The sequence below is a fragment of the Bombyx mandarina genome, chromosome 23, assembly GCF_030267445.1.
Source record: "Bombyx mandarina strain Sakado chromosome 23, ASM3026744v2".
Taxonomy (NCBI): Eukaryota; Metazoa; Arthropoda; class Insecta; order Lepidoptera; family Bombycidae; genus Bombyx; species Bombyx mandarina.
Window position 1 is genome coordinate 3,695,949 of NC_143229.1, and position 19,067 is coordinate 3,715,015.

The window sequence follows — 19,067 nt, forward strand, 5'->3', positions numbered from 1 at the left end:
CTCGATGGCTATAGCTTTCATTTATTAATCAAAGAACTTAAGAATATTTCAGAATTTAGATGATTAAGAGAGACATTTATAATATTTATATTATAGTATTTATCGGTTGTAAGAATGGTATTTCTACCACGAAACAGTCATGCGTACCGTTTTAAAATGTAAGAGTCATTAATCAATATAATTAAAACTTAGGTCTCAAATCTCAAGATCAATTATGACATGGTACACGGACCGCATATACTTGAAGCTACTGTATCTTCCATTCTCGGAACGAGTCTTGGTAATGAAATTTCAGAGTTTTAAAACGTATATGTAAAATAAATATTTCTAAATGTGTTCTGATTGCAATAACGATATTCGTTAAATTTATCGTGATACAATTAGTTTCATTTTAATTGATAACATTTTTAATTACACGTACTCGGTTCATTAATCTGAAAAAAAAGTCCGTACGCTGTTAAACTTTACTCAGTTACTATGTATCGTTCGATCATATAGCTATGTCCAATTTCGAGGATAAATCCTTTACCATCGGTTCATTTTTATCTGTGTTGTGCTGCGTCATGGTGATAACGACTTGGTGCTTGTTCCCGAAGTGGAGGAACCTTCACAACTACATCAGCATGAACCAAATAATCACGGGAACGCTGCATCTACTGAACTGTAGTTTTATAGAAGAGATCCTCGGGTGGTTCACGGAAACGGAAACGGCAAATCACTACGCGGTCATTTTGAACGGATACTTTTTCCTCGCCACTATGAGCTGGTCGTTTTGTTGCTCTCTACTCGCCTATCTAAGATTGGTTCTGCTTCAGTCGAGGAAGATTAGTTACGAAAAACGAAAAGCAACAGCTGTTACTCTCTGGACTCTGGTGATCGTCAGGGTTACCTGCGATTACATAGTCCCAACAATCTGCCGACTTACATTCGACGAACAATTAATGCTGTCTATTTATGCTTGTACTATGATAATGACGATCAACTTGTTGATCTTCGTACGGATAGCGTTTTCAGTGATGTCTTGCTGCAAAAAGAGCATCTCCAGGAGGAATTTGAAGCACGTTACGTCAGTAATTGGCGTAGCATTGGTCTGTGACTCGATAGTGATCGGGTATTTCATCATTTTTATAGTTGGATTGTCAATTCCCTGGATATTCAACATCGGAATAATTTGCTTCACAATGAGACTGGTCCCGCAGACTCTTTTACTACTGCTTAAACCAACCTCAAGAAAACACTGGAGAAATCTCTTGCGCAATAGAAACATTTTTTTAAATCACGAAATGTCGACATTCCATCAAACCAGGTTAGTAGATTTTTTAAATTGATATTACAAAATAACTAGGCATACCAGCGTTAAATATGATATTCAATGTTCAATGAAACATTTTGCATAATTGCGAACTAGGGACTCCGTAAGCTTTAGCTAAAACTATTCCAGCTTACCAGAGTTACCATGGAAAACTTCATAAGCGCTCTTATTGTATCTGCAATACTCGTAGTGGATGAATAATTCATTCGGAATAAGGTTTACCTATTATAAATTCATATTGAGCCCCTAAATAGTAAAAGAAGCGTCTACGTCAAAAAAAAATTCTTTTTTATTGTTCTTGTAGGCAGACGAGCATACGGCCCACCTGATGGTGAGTGGTTACCGTCACCCATGGACTTCAGCAATGCCAGGGGCAGAGCCGAGCCGCTGCCTACCATTGAGTATTCTCCACAAGCCTCTTTTGAAGAAGGAGAAGTCATAGCGCTCGGGAAACACCGTAGAGGGGGCTGATTCAAAAGCCGGATGGTACGTGGCAAAAAAGATCTCTGGAAACGCACTGTGGATGAACGCAGTGGCTCCAAGTAGTATGGATGAATTCTACGGTGGCGGGCGGTGCGATAGTAAAAACGAGATGATGGAATCATCTCAAACAATTCCTCAGAGCACTCCCCATAGAACATGTGGTACAAAACGCAGAGAGACGCGAAGTCCCTCCGCAGACCCAGGGGTTCCAAACGATTTAAAATCTATCGGACGAATATTAACAAGAAAACGTGGCGTTTCGCATTTTACATTTAGACTAAAGACCCGTCATAGCTACTGGTGGTAGGACCTCTTGTGAGTCCGCACAGGTAGGTACCACCATCCTGCCTATTTCTGCCGTGAAGCAGTAACGCGTTTCGGTTTGAAGGGTGGGGCAGCCGTTGTAACTATACCGAGACCTTAGCACTTATATCTCGAGGTGGGTGGCGCATTTACGTCATAGATGTCCATGGGCTCCGGTAACCACCACCGGTAACACCAGGTGGGCTGTGAGCTCGTCCACCCATCTAAGCAATAAAAAAAAGCTACACATCGGCGAAGCAATGTATATATAGATATATATAGATAATATATTTATATTTATTATCTATAGATAATATATTTATATATAGATATAAATATTATCGTTTAATATAAATAATCCTTTTAGGGCTAAACTTTGGATGATGATACCTAATCTTTCGGGTTCATTATAAAGCTATAGTACATACTACATTTAGCACTATATAAACCTCATTTTTTTTCCTGCCTAATCGCTGGTAGCCCGTGGGGCTGTCCCAACTACGATCGGTTGGGAATCATGACTAAATCACGCTGTAATATCAATAGGCGCCGACAGCCATTAAAATTCATGGAATGCAATTAGACCCTTGAAAAGGCGGATTCCGCCGAAGTTAATATTGAGCCTCAGCTATATATCCTTTAATTAGTAACTTACAAGGTATTACAATTAGGACCAACCAAATTCATTACCAATTATAATAAAATAGCTGGGAACAAATCACGCACGGTCATCCGCCCTAATTTAGGATTCCCTGTGCTATGGGTATCTACCAGAAACTAATAAACATAGTTATATATGTTCATAAATACAGTCAGGGTCACCAACTACTACACCACCGAGTCAGTAATTCACCGAATTATGGATATGTCTTGTTTTTCTTGTCGTTCTCTGTCATTCGTTCCATGTTCCTCTTGTTCGTTGTTCTTTTTGAAAGAAAAAAAAAACTGACTACTTCCAAAAAAGTTATTGACAGCCCTAAAGTTTGCCAATAACTACTGTTTAAAACAAAACAAAAGAAAATCGGCTTAGAAACAGGAGAATATTGTACTGAACGTTTTTTTTTTTTAAATATCCATAATTAATGATATTCCCTTGTTTTAAAACACTAAAGCAAGCTTTGAAGTCGTCCTAGCCTTGTGGATAAGACGCCCGGTGCATTCGTATTAAGCGATACAATTGTGCCGGTGTTCGAATCCCGCAGGCTAACTAATTAATACGCTTTTATTAGCTTCAGACGTATGTATGTAACGGAAACTTTGAACATAATTTCGACCCCCTTCAAAACGTCGGATTAACTCGAAATTTGGGCCATTTAACCATTACTTAATGGTAGTTTTCCAATTACAGAGCATAGTGCGACTCAGTGACGCACAATGCCGAATTATGCTGAAGCTTAGTTGAGCATTATGCCGCATAATGCGCTCTTGTGCTGTAATTGGAAAACGGCCTTGGTATACTTATTAAGGACCGATGACAACAGAAAATAAATAAATAAATTTGAAAAAATTTAAATTCAACTAGAAAATGAAAAATAAATAATAGTTTAAAAAAAAGTAACAAAATACGCTTTTATAGAAAATCCAACTAAAAAATAGAAAATAAATTTTAATAAATGTGAATTAAAAATAGTGTAAGAAAAATGATTTTATTGTAAAAAAAGCGTGGGGTGCATGTTATCAGTAGTTATAAATATTTAATGAACAGATATGAGTAGAAGGGTTATTTTGATAATATCCTGAAAATCACCCCACGCTTTTAAGTCAAAGTTACGATGAAAAAAATGACCTTTCTATTTCTAGTAATTATAACCTATACATAGACACGGCTGAAAATATTGGTTATTGGTAAAAATAATGTATTAATGTATAATTTCATAATGTGTAATGTAATAATAAACACCCCATTTGAGAATATAACAATATGTGCAAACTTCGATGGGGAAAAAATTACAAACCCAATATGAGCTGAGCCCTTTTTTTTAAGAGATTATGACCTGGTAACTAAGACCTTTAAGTCATGTCTTATTTTAATTTATATTCTTCTTTTTATGAAAAATGATAATATGGAGTGAAATGAAATGATATTAAATGAAATGAAGATGATTAATTTGAGGCCTTAATTAACTGGGATGAAATTAAATGACATGAGATGAAATGATATGGGATGAATTATACCTAATCTCAGTAAAATGGTGGTCATTTACTGAGATTTTTTCAGTGGACTTTTTGGAGGATCCCGAGAAGTTACGTCCAGTGGCTTTGTTTCATTTTCCCACATTTGTGCACTTTCACAGATATTAAACAGTTAATAAAGCACCGTTATTACACATTTAAACCTGAAGAAACACTAAATAGACAAAATAAAACAAATCACACAACTTCACTCCTCGCGTTCCCGCCAAAAAGTCGAGCTGAGCCCTTTTTTTTTTTTAAGAGATTTTATGACCTGGTAACTAAGACCTTTAAGTCATGTCTTATTTTAATTTATATTCTTAATTTTATGAAAAATGATAATATGGAGTGAAATGAAATGAAGATGATTGATTTGAGACATTAATCAACTGGGATGAAATTTAATGAGATGATATGGGATGAAATATAATCGCAGTAAAATGGTGGTCATTTACTGAGATTTTTACAGTGGACTTTTTGGAGGAACCCGAGAAGTTACGTCCAGCAGCTTTGTTTCATTTTCCCACATTTGTGCACTTTCACAGATATTAAACAGTTAATAAACCACCATTATTACACATTTAAACCCGAAGAAACACTAAATAGACAAAATAAAACAAATCACACAACTTCACTCCTCGCGTTCCCGCCAAAAAGTCGAGCTGAGCCCATCTTGACAGATGTTACCAAGTCTTTTTAATTGCTATAAATCTTTCTACCACTTGTGAAAAATAATGAGGCTCAACAAATCCTTTCTTTCTTCTGTTTTTTTTATTGTTAACATTAATATTATTAATGGTACGGTAATTGGTTTTTTGGGATGCTATTATTGCCAGTATCGCGTTTATTACTCTGTTGACAAATGAAGTGGTTATTTACTGAGACCTCAGTGAACTATTTGAAAAAACTTGAGAAGCCACGTCCAGGGCCTTTGTTTCATTTACTCACATTTAAGAACTTTTTACAGATATTAAACAGGTAATAAACGGCCGCTATTACACATTTAAACTTGAGGAAACATTAAATGAACAAAATAAAACAATCCATATAGCTTCTGTCCTCGATTTCCCGCCAAATAGTCTCCTTTCTTTAACTTTTGTTGTCTCTGCTCTACTACCATTAACTACCATTCATTAAGTTACTAGATTTTATTCCGGCAACATTGTCTTTCATTTCTGAATTTTGAGAGAAGCGCGTTGTCGACAGAAAATAAATCTCATTTATTTAACTGTTTATTCTTGTTGGAAATTAGCTTTATTTCAAAATGAAGATCTTGGCGTTCGTCTGTTTACTGAAATTTGCCATGTGCATAGCATTGCCGGCTGAACAGTCTGGTAAGTTTCGTGAAAAGAATACGATTTGAATAGTTGTACGTTCTAGTTTAATTAAATACATAATGCGCAATAATCTACCAGGAAAATTTATTGTAAAAACCAGTTTCCACTCTTTGATAGTTGATTGATCTACTAAGTCAGGTATGTTCAGTACCGTACAGCGATCTACCTAACACAATTTGTACGTAAACAGTCTGCCATTAAAATTATTTGTGACGCGACATCGACAAAGATGTGTTTAATTTATCTTACCTACCGTATTTGTCGTTGCGTGATGATGAAATTTCACCATTGACAAGCTTTATGGTGTCATAATTACATCGAATAGCTATTTAAACTATTTGGTAGCGTTTGGTATTTCGTCACAATACATATATAATAAGCAAAGCCACCTCTTATTTCTAAACCTTATGAAATAGAAAAAAGAAAATGGCTTTCCACGAAATTTAATTGTTTTAACTTCTACAGATCCTTAAGTTAGGAATTTAAACTACCTATATTGAATAGGCACACATTTCATAAAATTTTGGTTTTAATGCACAGTTTTTATGCCTCAAAGCGAAAGGCAGCATCCATTTTACGATAACTGGACTCTTGTAACTACTTAAAGCCAGTTGGACTGCTCATCTGTTAACTAAAATAAATTCATTTACTATAAACCATCTATTAATGTGTCAAAGCATAAAAATTTTTGGAGAAACATTATTTAGAATTTCAAATATTATATGAAGTTATTTGTCATGTTATGAAATGATTAAGTGATAATTTATATCCATTTACACAATAAAAAAATACATTAATATTATTGATAAAGTAAAAAGTACACATACACTAACAATTAATTTAATATTTCCAATTTGAATTATTGTAGATATTAATACATTGTTTTAACTAACTTTATAGTTGAAGATAAGCAGATGAGCTCACTGCCAACTAATTGCTGCAGCCCACAGACATCACATGATGCTTCCATAAATAGTTTTTATAGCATAATTGTAATATTACTTATGATAGAATCACAGATATTTGACCAAGTCCTTAATGTTTCCTTTTTCCTCTGCTGAAGTTTAAGCAAGTTTCATAAATAATGAAATTTACAATATATTCCACTATATAGTAGTACAGAAAGGAGGCCGTGGCTTTGCTCTACCCCTAGCATTGTATCCATGTTGTAACTGCCTACAAAGACAATAACAAAAAAATTCCTCATCTTGTCTTAAATATTGTTTCTGTTGCATAAAACATTTCTAATGTAATTTAAACAATCATAGTATTTGTGACAGCTAATCTTACAGAATTGTCAAGTTAAAATTGAAGCTAGATGATAGTTAGTATTTGATGTCTTCCTACAATGCTTATGGGGTCAAGCTTCATAGTTCAGTGTTGAGATCTTCTGAAGGGAACATTGTTGATTGTGGAACTTATTATGTTGTAGAGTTTTAGCTATATTGTACCTGAGAGTCATATCCTAATAATATAAATATAGCTTAGGCACACAAAAATATTCATTTTTAACATGATTTTGTTAGCTTGACTTATGTTTACCTATGTAACTGAATCGTTGAATATAATTTAATATATAATTTAACGACCGTCTGGTGTAGTGGTAAGTGACATGGTCACTACACAAGGGTGTCGCGGGTTCGAATCCCGCCAAGGAAAGATATTTGTATGATAAATATAAATGTCTTTTCTAGGGTTATGGATGTATATTAAATATATGTATGTGTATAATAAAAATCTTACATTTATTTCCGTTATCTGGTACCTGTAACACAAGTTATTTACGAACTTATCATGGGACCAGTTAACGTGGCGTGATTGTTAGTAAATATTTATTTATTTATTATTTATTTAATTTTACTATCATCAAAATATCCAATTAACTTTAAAATTTGCACATACATATATTAATGACCAATGACAATACAATAACTTTATTATCTTTACCTAACACACTGACCAGAATCATCCAGGAAAAATTGCCTTAATTCCTTGTTGTTTAAGTGTTATTTTTAGTTTTTAAGGTAATTTACATAATTAAAATATTAGTAAAATATTGTTACAACCTATAAGTTATCTTTTAAAATGTGTAACATAATGGTAAAATTTGTTAAATTCATATCTCTGCATAAGATCTTGATTTTGGACAAGATTTTTTTCATTGCTTTGAGCAACACTATAGTAAAATGGTTATTAATGGTCCCATATATTTTTATGTGTCAAACAGGATATTTCATTATACCTTTTAATTTACTGAATTTTACTGGTGGTAGGACATCTTGTGAGTCCGCATGGGTAGGCACCACCACCCTGCCTATTTCTGCTGTGAAGCAGTAATTCGTTTCGGCTTGAAGGGTGGGGCAGCCATTGTAACTATACTGAGAACTTAGAACTGACATCTCAAGATGGGTGGCGCATTTATGTCGTAGATGTCTATGGGCTCCAGTAACCATTTAACACCAAGTGGGCTGTGAGCGCGTCCACCTATCTAAGCAATAAAAAAAAAATTGCATTGTTTTTTTTTTCTTCTTCCTAAGCTGATAGCCTTGAGAGGCTATATCAGCGGAACCTTAACTAGTAGGTGAGCTCACGGGGCTCAAACCTGACGACGTTGCTAACACGAACCCTAGCAAGAGACGTGCTTCGCAGAATCTACCACCAGATCGGAAACGTGACCCACTAAGAAGATCCGGCGAGAAACTGAGTGGGCTAGTGGCCTGTGTCTGAGGGTTAATTTACTCGTCGAGCCCTTCGTCACAAGCGACGGGTTCGACGAGAATGGTGACCGGTACTCGAGGTACCTAAAAGCACCGTTAGTGGATCGGGAGGATCCGAAATGACGTGTTTGGAGCGACGTCGACTGCTTTCCATTCTTTCCGCAGGATCGGGAATGTAGTTACCGGTGGCCACGATGAGAGGGTTCTCGTGTCGTGCCGCTTTATCGATGTGAAATAGCTTTGTACATAAAGCTACATACCAAGCTAATGGAGTTTTATAAATTTTGGCTTTATACCTATTTCTGTAACTGCAGGCTACGCGAACGTAACCGGGCGAGTAGGTGAGCTCACAAGGCTCTAACCTTTTTTTTTAAATTGCTTAGATGGGTCTACGAGCTTGGCCCACGTGGTGTTGAGTGTTTACGGGAGCCATAGACATCTACAACATAAATGCGCCACCCACCTTGAGACATGAGTTCTAAGGTCTCATTTGTAACAGTACAATGGCTGCCCCGCACTTTAAACTGAAACGCATTTCTGCATCACGGCAGAAATAGGCCGGGTGGTAGTACCTACCTGTGCGGACTCACAACATGTTCTACCACCAGACCTAACCTGTAGACGCTGCTAACACTAGCCCTAGCAAGAGCAGTGCTTGACAAAATCTATCACCAGAGAGTACTCAGTGGGTCGATTGGAATAATGTCACAATATGATGCAATATTAAGTTTGATTTAAACTGGTAACTAAATATTTGAGTTTTTTTTTTTTTATTTGTTGCAAATCTATATATATATATAAATGAATTACTTTCGTTAATCGCGCTAACTCGAGAACGGCTGGACCGATTTGGCTAATTTGGGTATAGAATTATTTATGGAAGTCCAAAGAAGATTTAAAAGGTAGAAAAATATGAAAATGCTCGGAATTAAATAAAAATAACAATTTTGTTTTTCCTTTGATGTGTCCCCCTTCAGACGGATTCCTTTTGTTTGTTTTAAGTTTATTTTATACAAAAGTTTAGATCTTTTATTTATCGATTGAGGCACTACGAAGTCTACTGGGTCACCTAGTATATCTATATATATTTAATTTGCAGGAGCCCAACTGGGAACTACAGTACCCGTTCCTCATGATATCCCTCAAGCTCCAGGTAAACCTGAAGAAAACGCAACAGCAGTTCAGCCTACGAAACAAAACACAACTTCTGCAGTAGATACTAAGACTGATGATAAAAAAGTAAAACCTGAAGCAGAAAAAGTCACAGAAGCAACACCTGTATCCGCGTCATCAGTGCCTGCTTCTGTGAAACCAGATGAACATGCCAGCACAAAAGACAACAAAGTAGTTGATAAAGAGACAAAAGAAAAAACCGATGAAGAGAAAAAGGGTCCCGTTTCTGAACCAACTAAAATTGTACCAGAACACCAGACAGAAGCTGCTAAAAAAAGTGAAACAAGCTCTTCAACTGAAGCCAAAAAAGAGGATGCGACCACTCCGAAATCAGAACTTGCCAAATCTACTGAAGCCCCCACACACATAGAACCAACTGTACAGGCAAGAGCGTAAGTACCTAATTGTGTTTTATTAAAAGTTTGGCAAGCATATAAAATAAAATTTAATTCAGGAAAAATCTGTGCATCAAACGTGTTGTTGCACATTCATAATATAATGATATGAATATAGATGACTTCCCTGTATCTATTTTATTTTTACTTTTAACTTTATATTTATAAATACTGCAATTGTTCAAATCTCACATTTGTAAAATTCAAGTATATTCATTTAGAATTATGTAAATTTTTCACATATCTGAAAAATTATATGGCAATCTGCCTATGCCTGTAGCAATTTCTGCCAGTCTTATTTAATGGTTGCTAATGTAGTGTTTAATTTAATCCAATTGCCTCCATAACCGTGATAGTCAAATATTGTTTCCATTGTAGTAATAATAATTGTGTCTGGAACAAGAACTAGTAGGTAGTGGCTTTACGGTAGGCAGCGGCTTGGCTCTGCCCCTTTCATTGCTGGCATCCATGAACGATGGTAACCACTCACTGTCCGGTGGGCCGTAAACTTGTCTGCCTTACACGGGCAATAACAATTCTTCAGAGCACTCCCCATGAAATGAAAAGAGATAAAGATGATGCAGAGAAATGAAGCCCACCTGCAGACCCAGAGGTTCTAAGGTTCATTCTACTATTTGACTTCAATTCATTTTTTGTTGTTTTCAGAGGTTAAATAGATACTGTGTTGTGAATATAATAACTATAGTTATTCTATAGTGAAATAATGATAACTATAGATCGATGCCTCCAATGAACACTACGCTAACTCCAAATTCATAGGTTTACAGGAGGAGCGTTTAAATGAAAAAAGTTGATAAAATCTTTATTATTGCACATGTATTTACGGTTTTTTTTGTGTAACTAGCTGATTTACTCTTGCTTCGAACCCCATCAATAATGATTTGTAATACTTTTAAAATAGGGAAGAGATTTGCGTGTAATACGAAAATTTCTAAATTTTGAGTTAGAGTTGTGTTCATTGGAGGCATCGAGATATCCTATACAAAACAACACTGCACTTGACATTATGTTGAAATCAAAGGCAGTTAGTTAACCACTCTTTGTGGAGATGCCTGAGTAAGACATAAAACTGCACAGGCAGTAGACATCTTTTTGCTAATTTTTTAATCCTTACCTAAAAACAATATTTTTAATTTCTTTACAGATTTGATGGACCAAGCTTTGTTGGTGGAATCATTCTGACCCTTGGTCTCTTGGCTATAGGATTCATGGGATTCAAATACTACAAGAACCACACTGAAAGAAACTACCATACACTATAAATTTCATCTCGAATAAAGTGCACCAATTTATTGTAAGAATTTATGTTTTAGTATTTTATTTTCTGAGTGCACTACCACGTTTTATAAATTGTAAAACAGGGTTTTTACATTCATGTACCTATATAAATGTTTTCACATTAGAAGTTTGTAACGGGGTTTTGGTCCTAGTTATAATTTGAGATTCGAATTTATGTTTTGATTTTAAGTCTTCATTTAAGAATGTTACGGCATAATGTTTATTTTTGTGTATGATGCACATTTTTCTTTAAAGCACTAAACTTTTATTCTTAAAGAGAATATTAATAAGATTGATATAATTAATGGCTAAGCTTTCATGTATCTTTGAGTGCAATTTTGTTGTAGATATTTTAAACCGTGCCATGGTTTTCGGGGAATCTCGCATTTAAAGTATAATCGCAGCTTCACCTACTTGAAATATATTTTTTAAGAAAATATTCTATTAACATAAGTGTTATTTTAAGGAAACTCAATGTGATGATGAAAAGGGTCTAAAGTAGAACCAATTCCGTTTTGACACAAACAAGTTTTTGAATCTCCTATCTGTGTCTTTGTTTGAAAACAATTCATTACCAATTTACTGAATCTCCTTCAAATGCTTAAAACTAATTTTTTTTTTCGTTGTTCTCTTTCTTTTTAAATGGATTATAACCAACTATTTATAAACTGGGTAAAGTTGATTCCATCCTGAAGTGCTCTTAATATAACTGGTCTATTATTCGAATAATCGTTCAGAGATGTATAATTCACTGTTGTTTCCTGTTATATATAAATATTGCTACTTGTGTCACAGTCAATGGTTATGTTAAATTTAAATAAACATATATTGAAAAATTGGTTTTATTTTATTTACACTATATGTACATTTAAATGTATTACAAACAAAAGGTTATTCCGAACTTCTTTCTGTAAACAAATCGTAAACAGATTTGCTGACGGTCGGACCTACGTTACGATTCAGATCACCATATTTCAAATTCGCTAATAGAAGCTGGCCTTCCCTTTGGCCACATTGTTTATACGCTTCTATAATGCATCTAAGAGTCTTAAATTTATTAGTTACAGCTAATGCTTTTTCTAATGACATTCCTTTTAATTGTACTAGCATTTTAACAAAAGTTTCCATTACACTCATTTTTTTTGTTTTCATTGATGTTTTGCTGAAGTATTCATACGTCATTAGTTTTGTGGGGCTCTGTTCGTGGTTAGAGCCTACTAAACTTTGATCCTGTAACAAATAACAAGTTTTTGATAAGAAAAAAAACTGACTTTAACAAAATAAAACAGGAATATTATGAATGTAGTCAAAGCCAAATAAACATTTTAAAGGATAAACTCAATAAGTACTGGTCAGATTTTAGAATTTAAATGGGACCATACGAGAAGAACCAGCTTTCAAATAAAAAAATCCTTAAAATCAGTTCACTAAAAAGTTGAGGTAACACACACAAGTACAATATAGTATTGCAAACCTACTACTCCTTTTTAGAATTCAGTAAAAATGCAATTACTGTACTGATTTATTATTCACTTAATTTCACTCAAGTTAGGCAAAAAAAAAAATAGGGGTCCTATCGCCACTGATATATCTTGGATATTTCCGGAGAGCTTTTTTTTATTTTTTTGTCAGGAGGAAATCGCCGGACTCCCACCCTCCACTGGGGATGGAGGGTGGGGCATGTCGGAGTCGAACCGACTAAAACCTCCTGTCGCTCAACAACCAACGTCCAACCCTCGCATGAGACAGAACTCATGAAAAGGCAAGGGGAGGAGAGTGAAGCGTTTAGTGCGGAGCACATCTCTCCCATCACCCTCCCCCTCGGGACGCCGGGCCAGCGATCGTCGGCGCCACGACCACCAGCCCTCTCGGTCGGCAGGCTGTCCGAAGCCCGCCTAGATGGCGCCGGTTTGAATAGGTTATCCTACGAAATACCCCGCTGGGTCAGAACCAGCGTGGGTCGAGGATAGCCGGCCTTCCATCACCCGGATGCTCTTGCGTAAAACGCGTGCAGAGCAGCTTGCACGTCGTCTTCTTAGGCCCCCTTCGCCGGGCCCCAGACTCCGGAGAGCTACATGATTTTTTCAAATGAAGTTTATGAAGGGTATTTTATGCTTTAGACAGTATGAAAGGCAGTGATTACCAAGTAATTTGTTTGGGTATTGATGCACTAAAAATAGTTTAATGGGAGCGGTCGTACATATGTATTGCATTATAAATTATCGACAAATTATGAATACATCGATAATCGAACCCCTATCTTTTCAAAAGCAAGTCTTGCACATTGAAGTCGTGGCTAACAGTATATGACGCTGTACTCATATCCAGCAGTGAAATTGTGCCGGTTTTAACATTCCGGAGGCAATTACAAATTTTCTAATGAAATACGTACCTAACACATGTCAACGTGTAATAAAAATCAAACTCGGAAAAATTGTCATTTGCGTAATTACTATACAATTGACAAGCTATATTTCGAGTCTCTTGTTGGGCGGCATTCAAGTCGTGATGTCTATGGGCTCCGGTAACCACTAAACAGCAGATGGGCCGTGAGCACGACCACCCGTCTACACAATAACAAAAAAATAAACGTGAATTAACTCGATTTTACAGAATGAGAGATAATTAATTTCTTACCTTAAACTCTAAAGTGAGCCTTTTAGTCATCATAGCCAAAAACCTAGTGGAATGAGTTAATGAGTCAGTCGTGTGAATTTTGAATCCATCTTGAACCTTCGTATTGGCTAAGGCTTGTCTCAATGCCTGTAAAGGCAATCCTACATGTTTATTTTTACCGTAGTTCTCTATCAAATAAATAACGTGCTTCAGTCCGCACTTCTTCAATCGAAATTTTTGCTCGTGAAAACGCCCGTCCTTTATACTAGCGCCGAGGTCATCCATTCTCTTCCGTTCTATTATATACGGTAGCACAAGTTCTTCATTGTTAACACGATGTCTAGCAATCCACAAAAAATCACCAACTTTTAAACTTCTATATTCGTGTTTGAGATCTGGGAACTTTTTAAACTGAACCATTGTCGGATCATTTTTCTTAGATAGCCTGGAAATGAGATTACATATTATATAAACCAGGGGTGGGCAAATATTTTGATAGTCGGGGCACATTGTAGATGAAAATTTGACCTCGGGCCAAACAGTTTTTTTCTGATATTACCTAAACTAATATTTGTGTTTTTAATAATAATATATACAATGCTTCACGGGTCAGACAAAATTCTACCGGCCGCCATTTGCTCAGGCCTGATATAATCGATTAAATACTCTAGAAACTTATAAAAACGAGATAAATTTCACGAAATTGTGGTTCACTTAAGTATTATATTTATTTGCCTGGTTTAATTCTATCGTGGGCAACTCGTAATGTATTTCCAATCCAGGCGACGGGGCATCCCATTGCTGACGTCACCCAATATATGTCACGTCGGATCTTCCTGATCCAATCTCGGTGCTTTTAGGCACTCCAAACAACGGTCACCGTCCAGAACCCAGAACCAGAACTCTCGACGAAGAGTTCGATGTGCAACCTAACCCAAGCCACTGAGTTTCTCGCCGGATCTTCTTAGTAGGTCGCGATTCCGATTGGATGGTAGATTCAAAAGACTGCTCTTGCTAGGGCTAGTGTTAGCATAACCTTCCAGATTGAGCACACCTAGTAAACCGTGCGTTAATAACTAATTTACTAAAACTGCTAAATAACTAACGGGAACGTTGACGTAGTGACCGACTACTTCATGTACCCTTTTTTTCTAATGCTGTGTAATCCTTTTACGGATACCCGGTCGAGGGGATAACAGAGGGATACAACAACATGTCAGACTCCGGCGCCTCCAGAGAAGAAGACCTCTCCTACCTCGAGAGGAAGACCAAGGTTTTCTTCCAATTCCTGCCTTGAGAAAGGCGCTGCGCGGCGTCAGCTATACAAGACCCGCCCCGCAAAACCGACCACTGACTAAGCCCCATCGAACTCCACCACTCCGACTCCACGAAATCCACGGTACCGCAAATTCGCCTTCGCCGATACCCGTCTTAATAAATGGGCGGGATTTCATACCAAGGAAGATCCTGAAGGTCGCTGTCTCCAGAAACGCCGTGAGCGGTGCACAGGAGCCACCTTACGCCGTTATTACCCTCCCTATTACGACATCCCCTTACGCGAGCAGAACGAGAGCTTCGCGCCCGCGCCGCCCACTTCGCCTTCTTCGCTGAGAAGCCGAAGAAGGATCCCACTCCATTTCGCGCTCAGCCTCATGGAACGCCATGACCAGGTCGCAAAACTTGGCGATGGCCTACAACGAACTCTCGTCCTCTAGCATGCGGAGACGACAGCCAGCAAGGAGAGGTCCCGCCCTAGCATCGCGAGTGTTTCCAACGCGTTCACGATTCAAACGCGTGCTGAGCATCATCGTCTGGATGCCCTCACTGGTGGCAACCCGGATGTGGCTCTCTCGGCTTCGAGGGTGCTCCGGCGGATGACTAAAGTTCGGCGTACGCCCCGCGCTGGCGGACTGGGTGGGATACCCAGGGTCTCGGACTCGGGGACTGTGTCCTGAGCCCCAATACTACACCCAAAACCTCAACCTTGAGATCAAGGAAGGGAACCGGCGAGGGCGTAGGTGACCTCTCGGGAGATCGTATCGTATCCTCTGATGACCCTCACCGCGAGCGCCCGCTGAGCTCGGAGAAGCAGAATCGCGTTGGGCGCGGAGAGTGCGACCACACGGGATAGACGTACAGGGCCTGCGCACGACCCCCAGGTACAGACCGCGCTGCCACCACCAACGTTGGAGAGAAGACGCACTCGCCACCTCCAGCAGCTTAGGGATCAATTCATGGAAATGATGATCGAAGCACCGTCAACTGTCAGTACGAGGTACGAGTACAAACGACCGTGCGAGGTACGACAGTACGAGGCCAAATATTTGAGCTTTGGCATGGGGTTCAACATGTTAAGCAACTTAAGTTTTAATCAAGCTTTGTTTAAAAATAAAACATAAATTTTAACAATACATACCCACTTGTTTCATTCTTATCAATTAGAAGTATTACATCAAAAGACCCTTTTGGAAATTCTATTGCAATGTTCGAAAGTGTATCTTCTAAGCTACAAGCAGATGATGATCCTGGTGTATTCTGATCCTGGTTTGATGATTCAACAACAGGTGACCCTTTTGAAGTATCTTTCAAACAATCATTACTAAATAATTGACTTGAACTAGATTTATTTTGCTTATCAACAGATGCAGAATCTATAAATGAAGCTAATGTATTCTTCTTTGGGCTATCTATAGTCGATGCTCCGGATCGTGATGCTGTTGAACTAATTTTATTTGAAGAATTTTCAAGGTGCACTGTTACAGCCATAGGTGATGATGTCCAATTCTTTATACTATCAATGTTTGTTAATGAATTGTTTGGTGATAAATTGAAATCATTATTCTCTAAAATACTCATATTTGATGATGTAATTGGTGAACTTTTTTCATTTAAGCTTTTAAAGCTTGATGAAGTACTGACTAATGAAGTTACCTGTAAACAATCAAGACTCAGTGATACAATAAATACAAATGTTTTGTTACTTAAATGGCAAGCACTTACTGGTGCAGCAATTGATAATGGTTCCAAGCTATTACTTTTTAAGCCATTATTATTTGGTGATACAGTAATTGGTGAGGATGCTGAAATATTTTTTGAACTACCACTGTTTGATGATGCATATACTTGTGGAGTATCATTAAAAATAATATCATTCAGAGTAGGTATTCTTATAGATTCTTTTAATAAATCACTAGCTAATTTTATCCCATTTTCAGTCAAATTATAATATGTTTTTTTCTTTACAGTTTTATTTACTAAACCTTTTGTTATCAGCTTACTCATACTTGACCACGCTGTGTAGTATGTATCTGGTTTTGGCCTTACAAAAGACTCTTCACAGTGTGGTTGAGCTCTCTCAATTAACTGTTCCTTGGTTAACAAAGGTTTAATTTGATTTTCTTTAAAGTTTTCTAGCAATGCTATTAGTATTGCATAACTACCAGATCTATATACAGGTTTGTAACATTTAGGTGGTTTTTTCATTTGACTACTTAAATTGTCTTCAAAATTTAAATCATTTACATCATCATTTCTTGAACAGGGACTAGCTATTATTGGAGAAACACATTCAACCTGCTCAGAATTTGTTTTGGAGATAGAACAATCTAGTTTGTAACTATTCATTAAACTATCAAAAGCAGATGAACTAGGGCTTAAAGCACATTCAGAACTTAAACTCAGATCGACTGTATCCACATTAAGTTCTAAAGGTAGATATTTATTTTTATCTCTTAAGTCATCATCGCTCGAGTCTAGATTCAGATCTTTTTCACTAGAACTATCTTCACTTAATGTTTCACCATGTGTTGCGATACATTCTTCATCTTTACAGTCATTCAAATTACTATTGTAAACTTCTAACCGTTTATCTAAGAATATGCATAATTTCTTTTGAAAACCTCTCAGTATAGCACATTCTGCTCCCGAATTTAACGGTAAAGGATACTTAGAGAGGGAATCTAATGCTTCTCTTAGCATCGGCTCTAGTTTACTGTCTTTTTCCTTGGCTTCCTCGTGTAACTCTTCGAGCCACTCCTGGAACATCGGATTTGGCCGTTTCCTTTTGTATGTTATTCTTTTGCCCACAGTATTCATGATTGAAATGTTTGGAAATTCTTCGTATTTAAGAAATAATCGAATCAGTTCCCGTTTTTCTTTTATCGTAAATAAGCTCACAAAATATATTGCAGTTTAAGTATATGTACATTTTGAAATAATTTCAAAATAAATTAATTGAAAAATTTGAAAATATTGTCAGAGATAGTCAGTAGCATAGAGATGTGTAGCTCCTGAGTGATATAAAAGATATATATCATTCACACCGATAGAATGTCTCACTAACTCACACTAGCTCTGAATGTATCAGTAACTCAGTTCTAGCTCATTAGATCACTAGCTCATTTGTCTCATGACATGTATCGTGGATGCTCATCAATTCATCCAATCTAGAATGAAAAGAAAATTAATGAGTGAGAAAAATGTATTGTGTGACTGGCTGACGAGAATGACCATTCACTTCACGCTAATTTCGTTTCAGCGTATTGGGTTGTCAAGGAAAAATGTACTACTCGACCAAGCTAAGTTTGCACCTCGCTGGAATGCGGCGGTCCGCCCGCTTCCTCGCTCACCTTCCCGCGATCGCCCTGTGGCGTCAGTACGGTTAGCATATTTGTCGCCGACACGCGTCATACGAGTTTTCGTCTCCCTATACGTTAAATTTCAAATTTTTTAATTGTTCTTGTTAGGTGTTTTGTTGAAGTTTAGTTATATTATTGGACTATTTTTGTTAAGTTTTTGTTGAACTGTTGTTACTGAACGCTTAACCTTCATTTTTTTTACTTCCAGAAGATTGTTGTGGGCAACAAAATGAAAAGAAAGGTGATACTTAGTGAAGGGAGAAACATAATCCTGAAAAAGAAACATAAAGGAAAATTATTACTGAGCAATTGGGATACAAATTTAAAAAGTGCAAGAACACCCGTGTGGTCTTAATACAAAAACTCGATACCGCTATATTCTAATGTACTTATGTATAATATATTGTTAAAAACAATAAATGCAAAGTAAAATCTAACAAACATTTGTTTACATTTTTAAAGTCATAGCGAATCCTTATTTCAGACCGTACCTAAGCAGCAATGTGACATAGTCAATGCGAGGTGCAAACTTAGCTTGGTCATGCTGTACATTATTTCTATAGGACCATAACATAACTCATGTATTTTTAAAACTTAATTTAAATTTGCTTTATTCTTACATA

General features: G+C 36.8%; 3 protein-coding genes and 1 long non-coding RNA gene across 6 annotated transcripts; 3 read left to right on the forward strand and 1 right to left on the reverse strand.

Annotated features, from left to right (window-relative positions):
* Positions 1-200: 200 nt before the first annotated feature.
* LOC149500118 (uncharacterized) lies at positions 201-1,346 on the forward strand. Its single transcript, XM_089737625.1, has one exon. It carries the CDS (start codon positions 501-503, stop codon positions 1,326-1,328), a length of 828 nt encoding a protein of 275 aa, XP_089593751.1. The 5' UTR covers positions 201-500; the 3' UTR covers positions 1,329-1,346.
* Positions 1,347-5,410: 4,064 nt separating this feature from the next.
* On the forward strand, positions 5,411-12,027 carry LOC114250990 (uncharacterized). Its single transcript, XM_089737413.1, has 4 exons — positions 5,411-5,604; positions 9,424-9,889; positions 11,058-11,207; positions 11,539-12,027. The coding sequence occupies exons 1-3, from the start codon at positions 5,535-5,537 to the stop codon at positions 11,173-11,175; spliced, it is 654 nt and encodes a 217-aa protein (XP_089593539.1). The 5' UTR covers positions 5,411-5,534; the 3' UTR covers positions 11,176-11,207; positions 11,539-12,027.
* mus81 (mus81 structure-specific endonuclease subunit) lies at positions 11,827-18,086 on the reverse strand. 2 transcript variants are annotated; one of them, XM_028185123.2, is made up of 4 exons: positions 16,808-18,086; positions 16,224-16,738; positions 13,829-14,252; positions 11,827-12,421 (listed from the first exon to the last, which is right to left on the reverse strand). In XM_028185123.2, the coding sequence occupies exons 1-4, from the start codon at positions 17,900-17,902 to the stop codon at positions 12,083-12,085; spliced, it is 2,373 nt and encodes a 790-aa protein (XP_028040924.2). In that variant the 5' UTR covers positions 17,903-18,086; the 3' UTR covers positions 11,827-12,082. The 2 variants fall into 2 exon arrangements, with proteins under 2 accessions (XP_028040924.2, XP_028040926.2); XM_028185125.2 differs by lacking the exon at positions 16,224-16,738 and having other exon boundaries at positions 17,670-18,045.
* On the forward strand, positions 18,073-18,885 carry LOC149500119 (uncharacterized). Of its 2 annotated transcripts, none has more exons than XR_016325186.1 (2): positions 18,073-18,466; positions 18,653-18,885. It is a non-coding gene; the product is annotated as an uncharacterized LOC149500119 (long non-coding RNA). The 2 variants fall into 2 exon arrangements; XR_016325185.1 differs by having other exon boundaries at positions 18,450-18,565.
* The last annotated feature ends 182 nt before the right edge of the window (positions 18,886-19,067 follow it).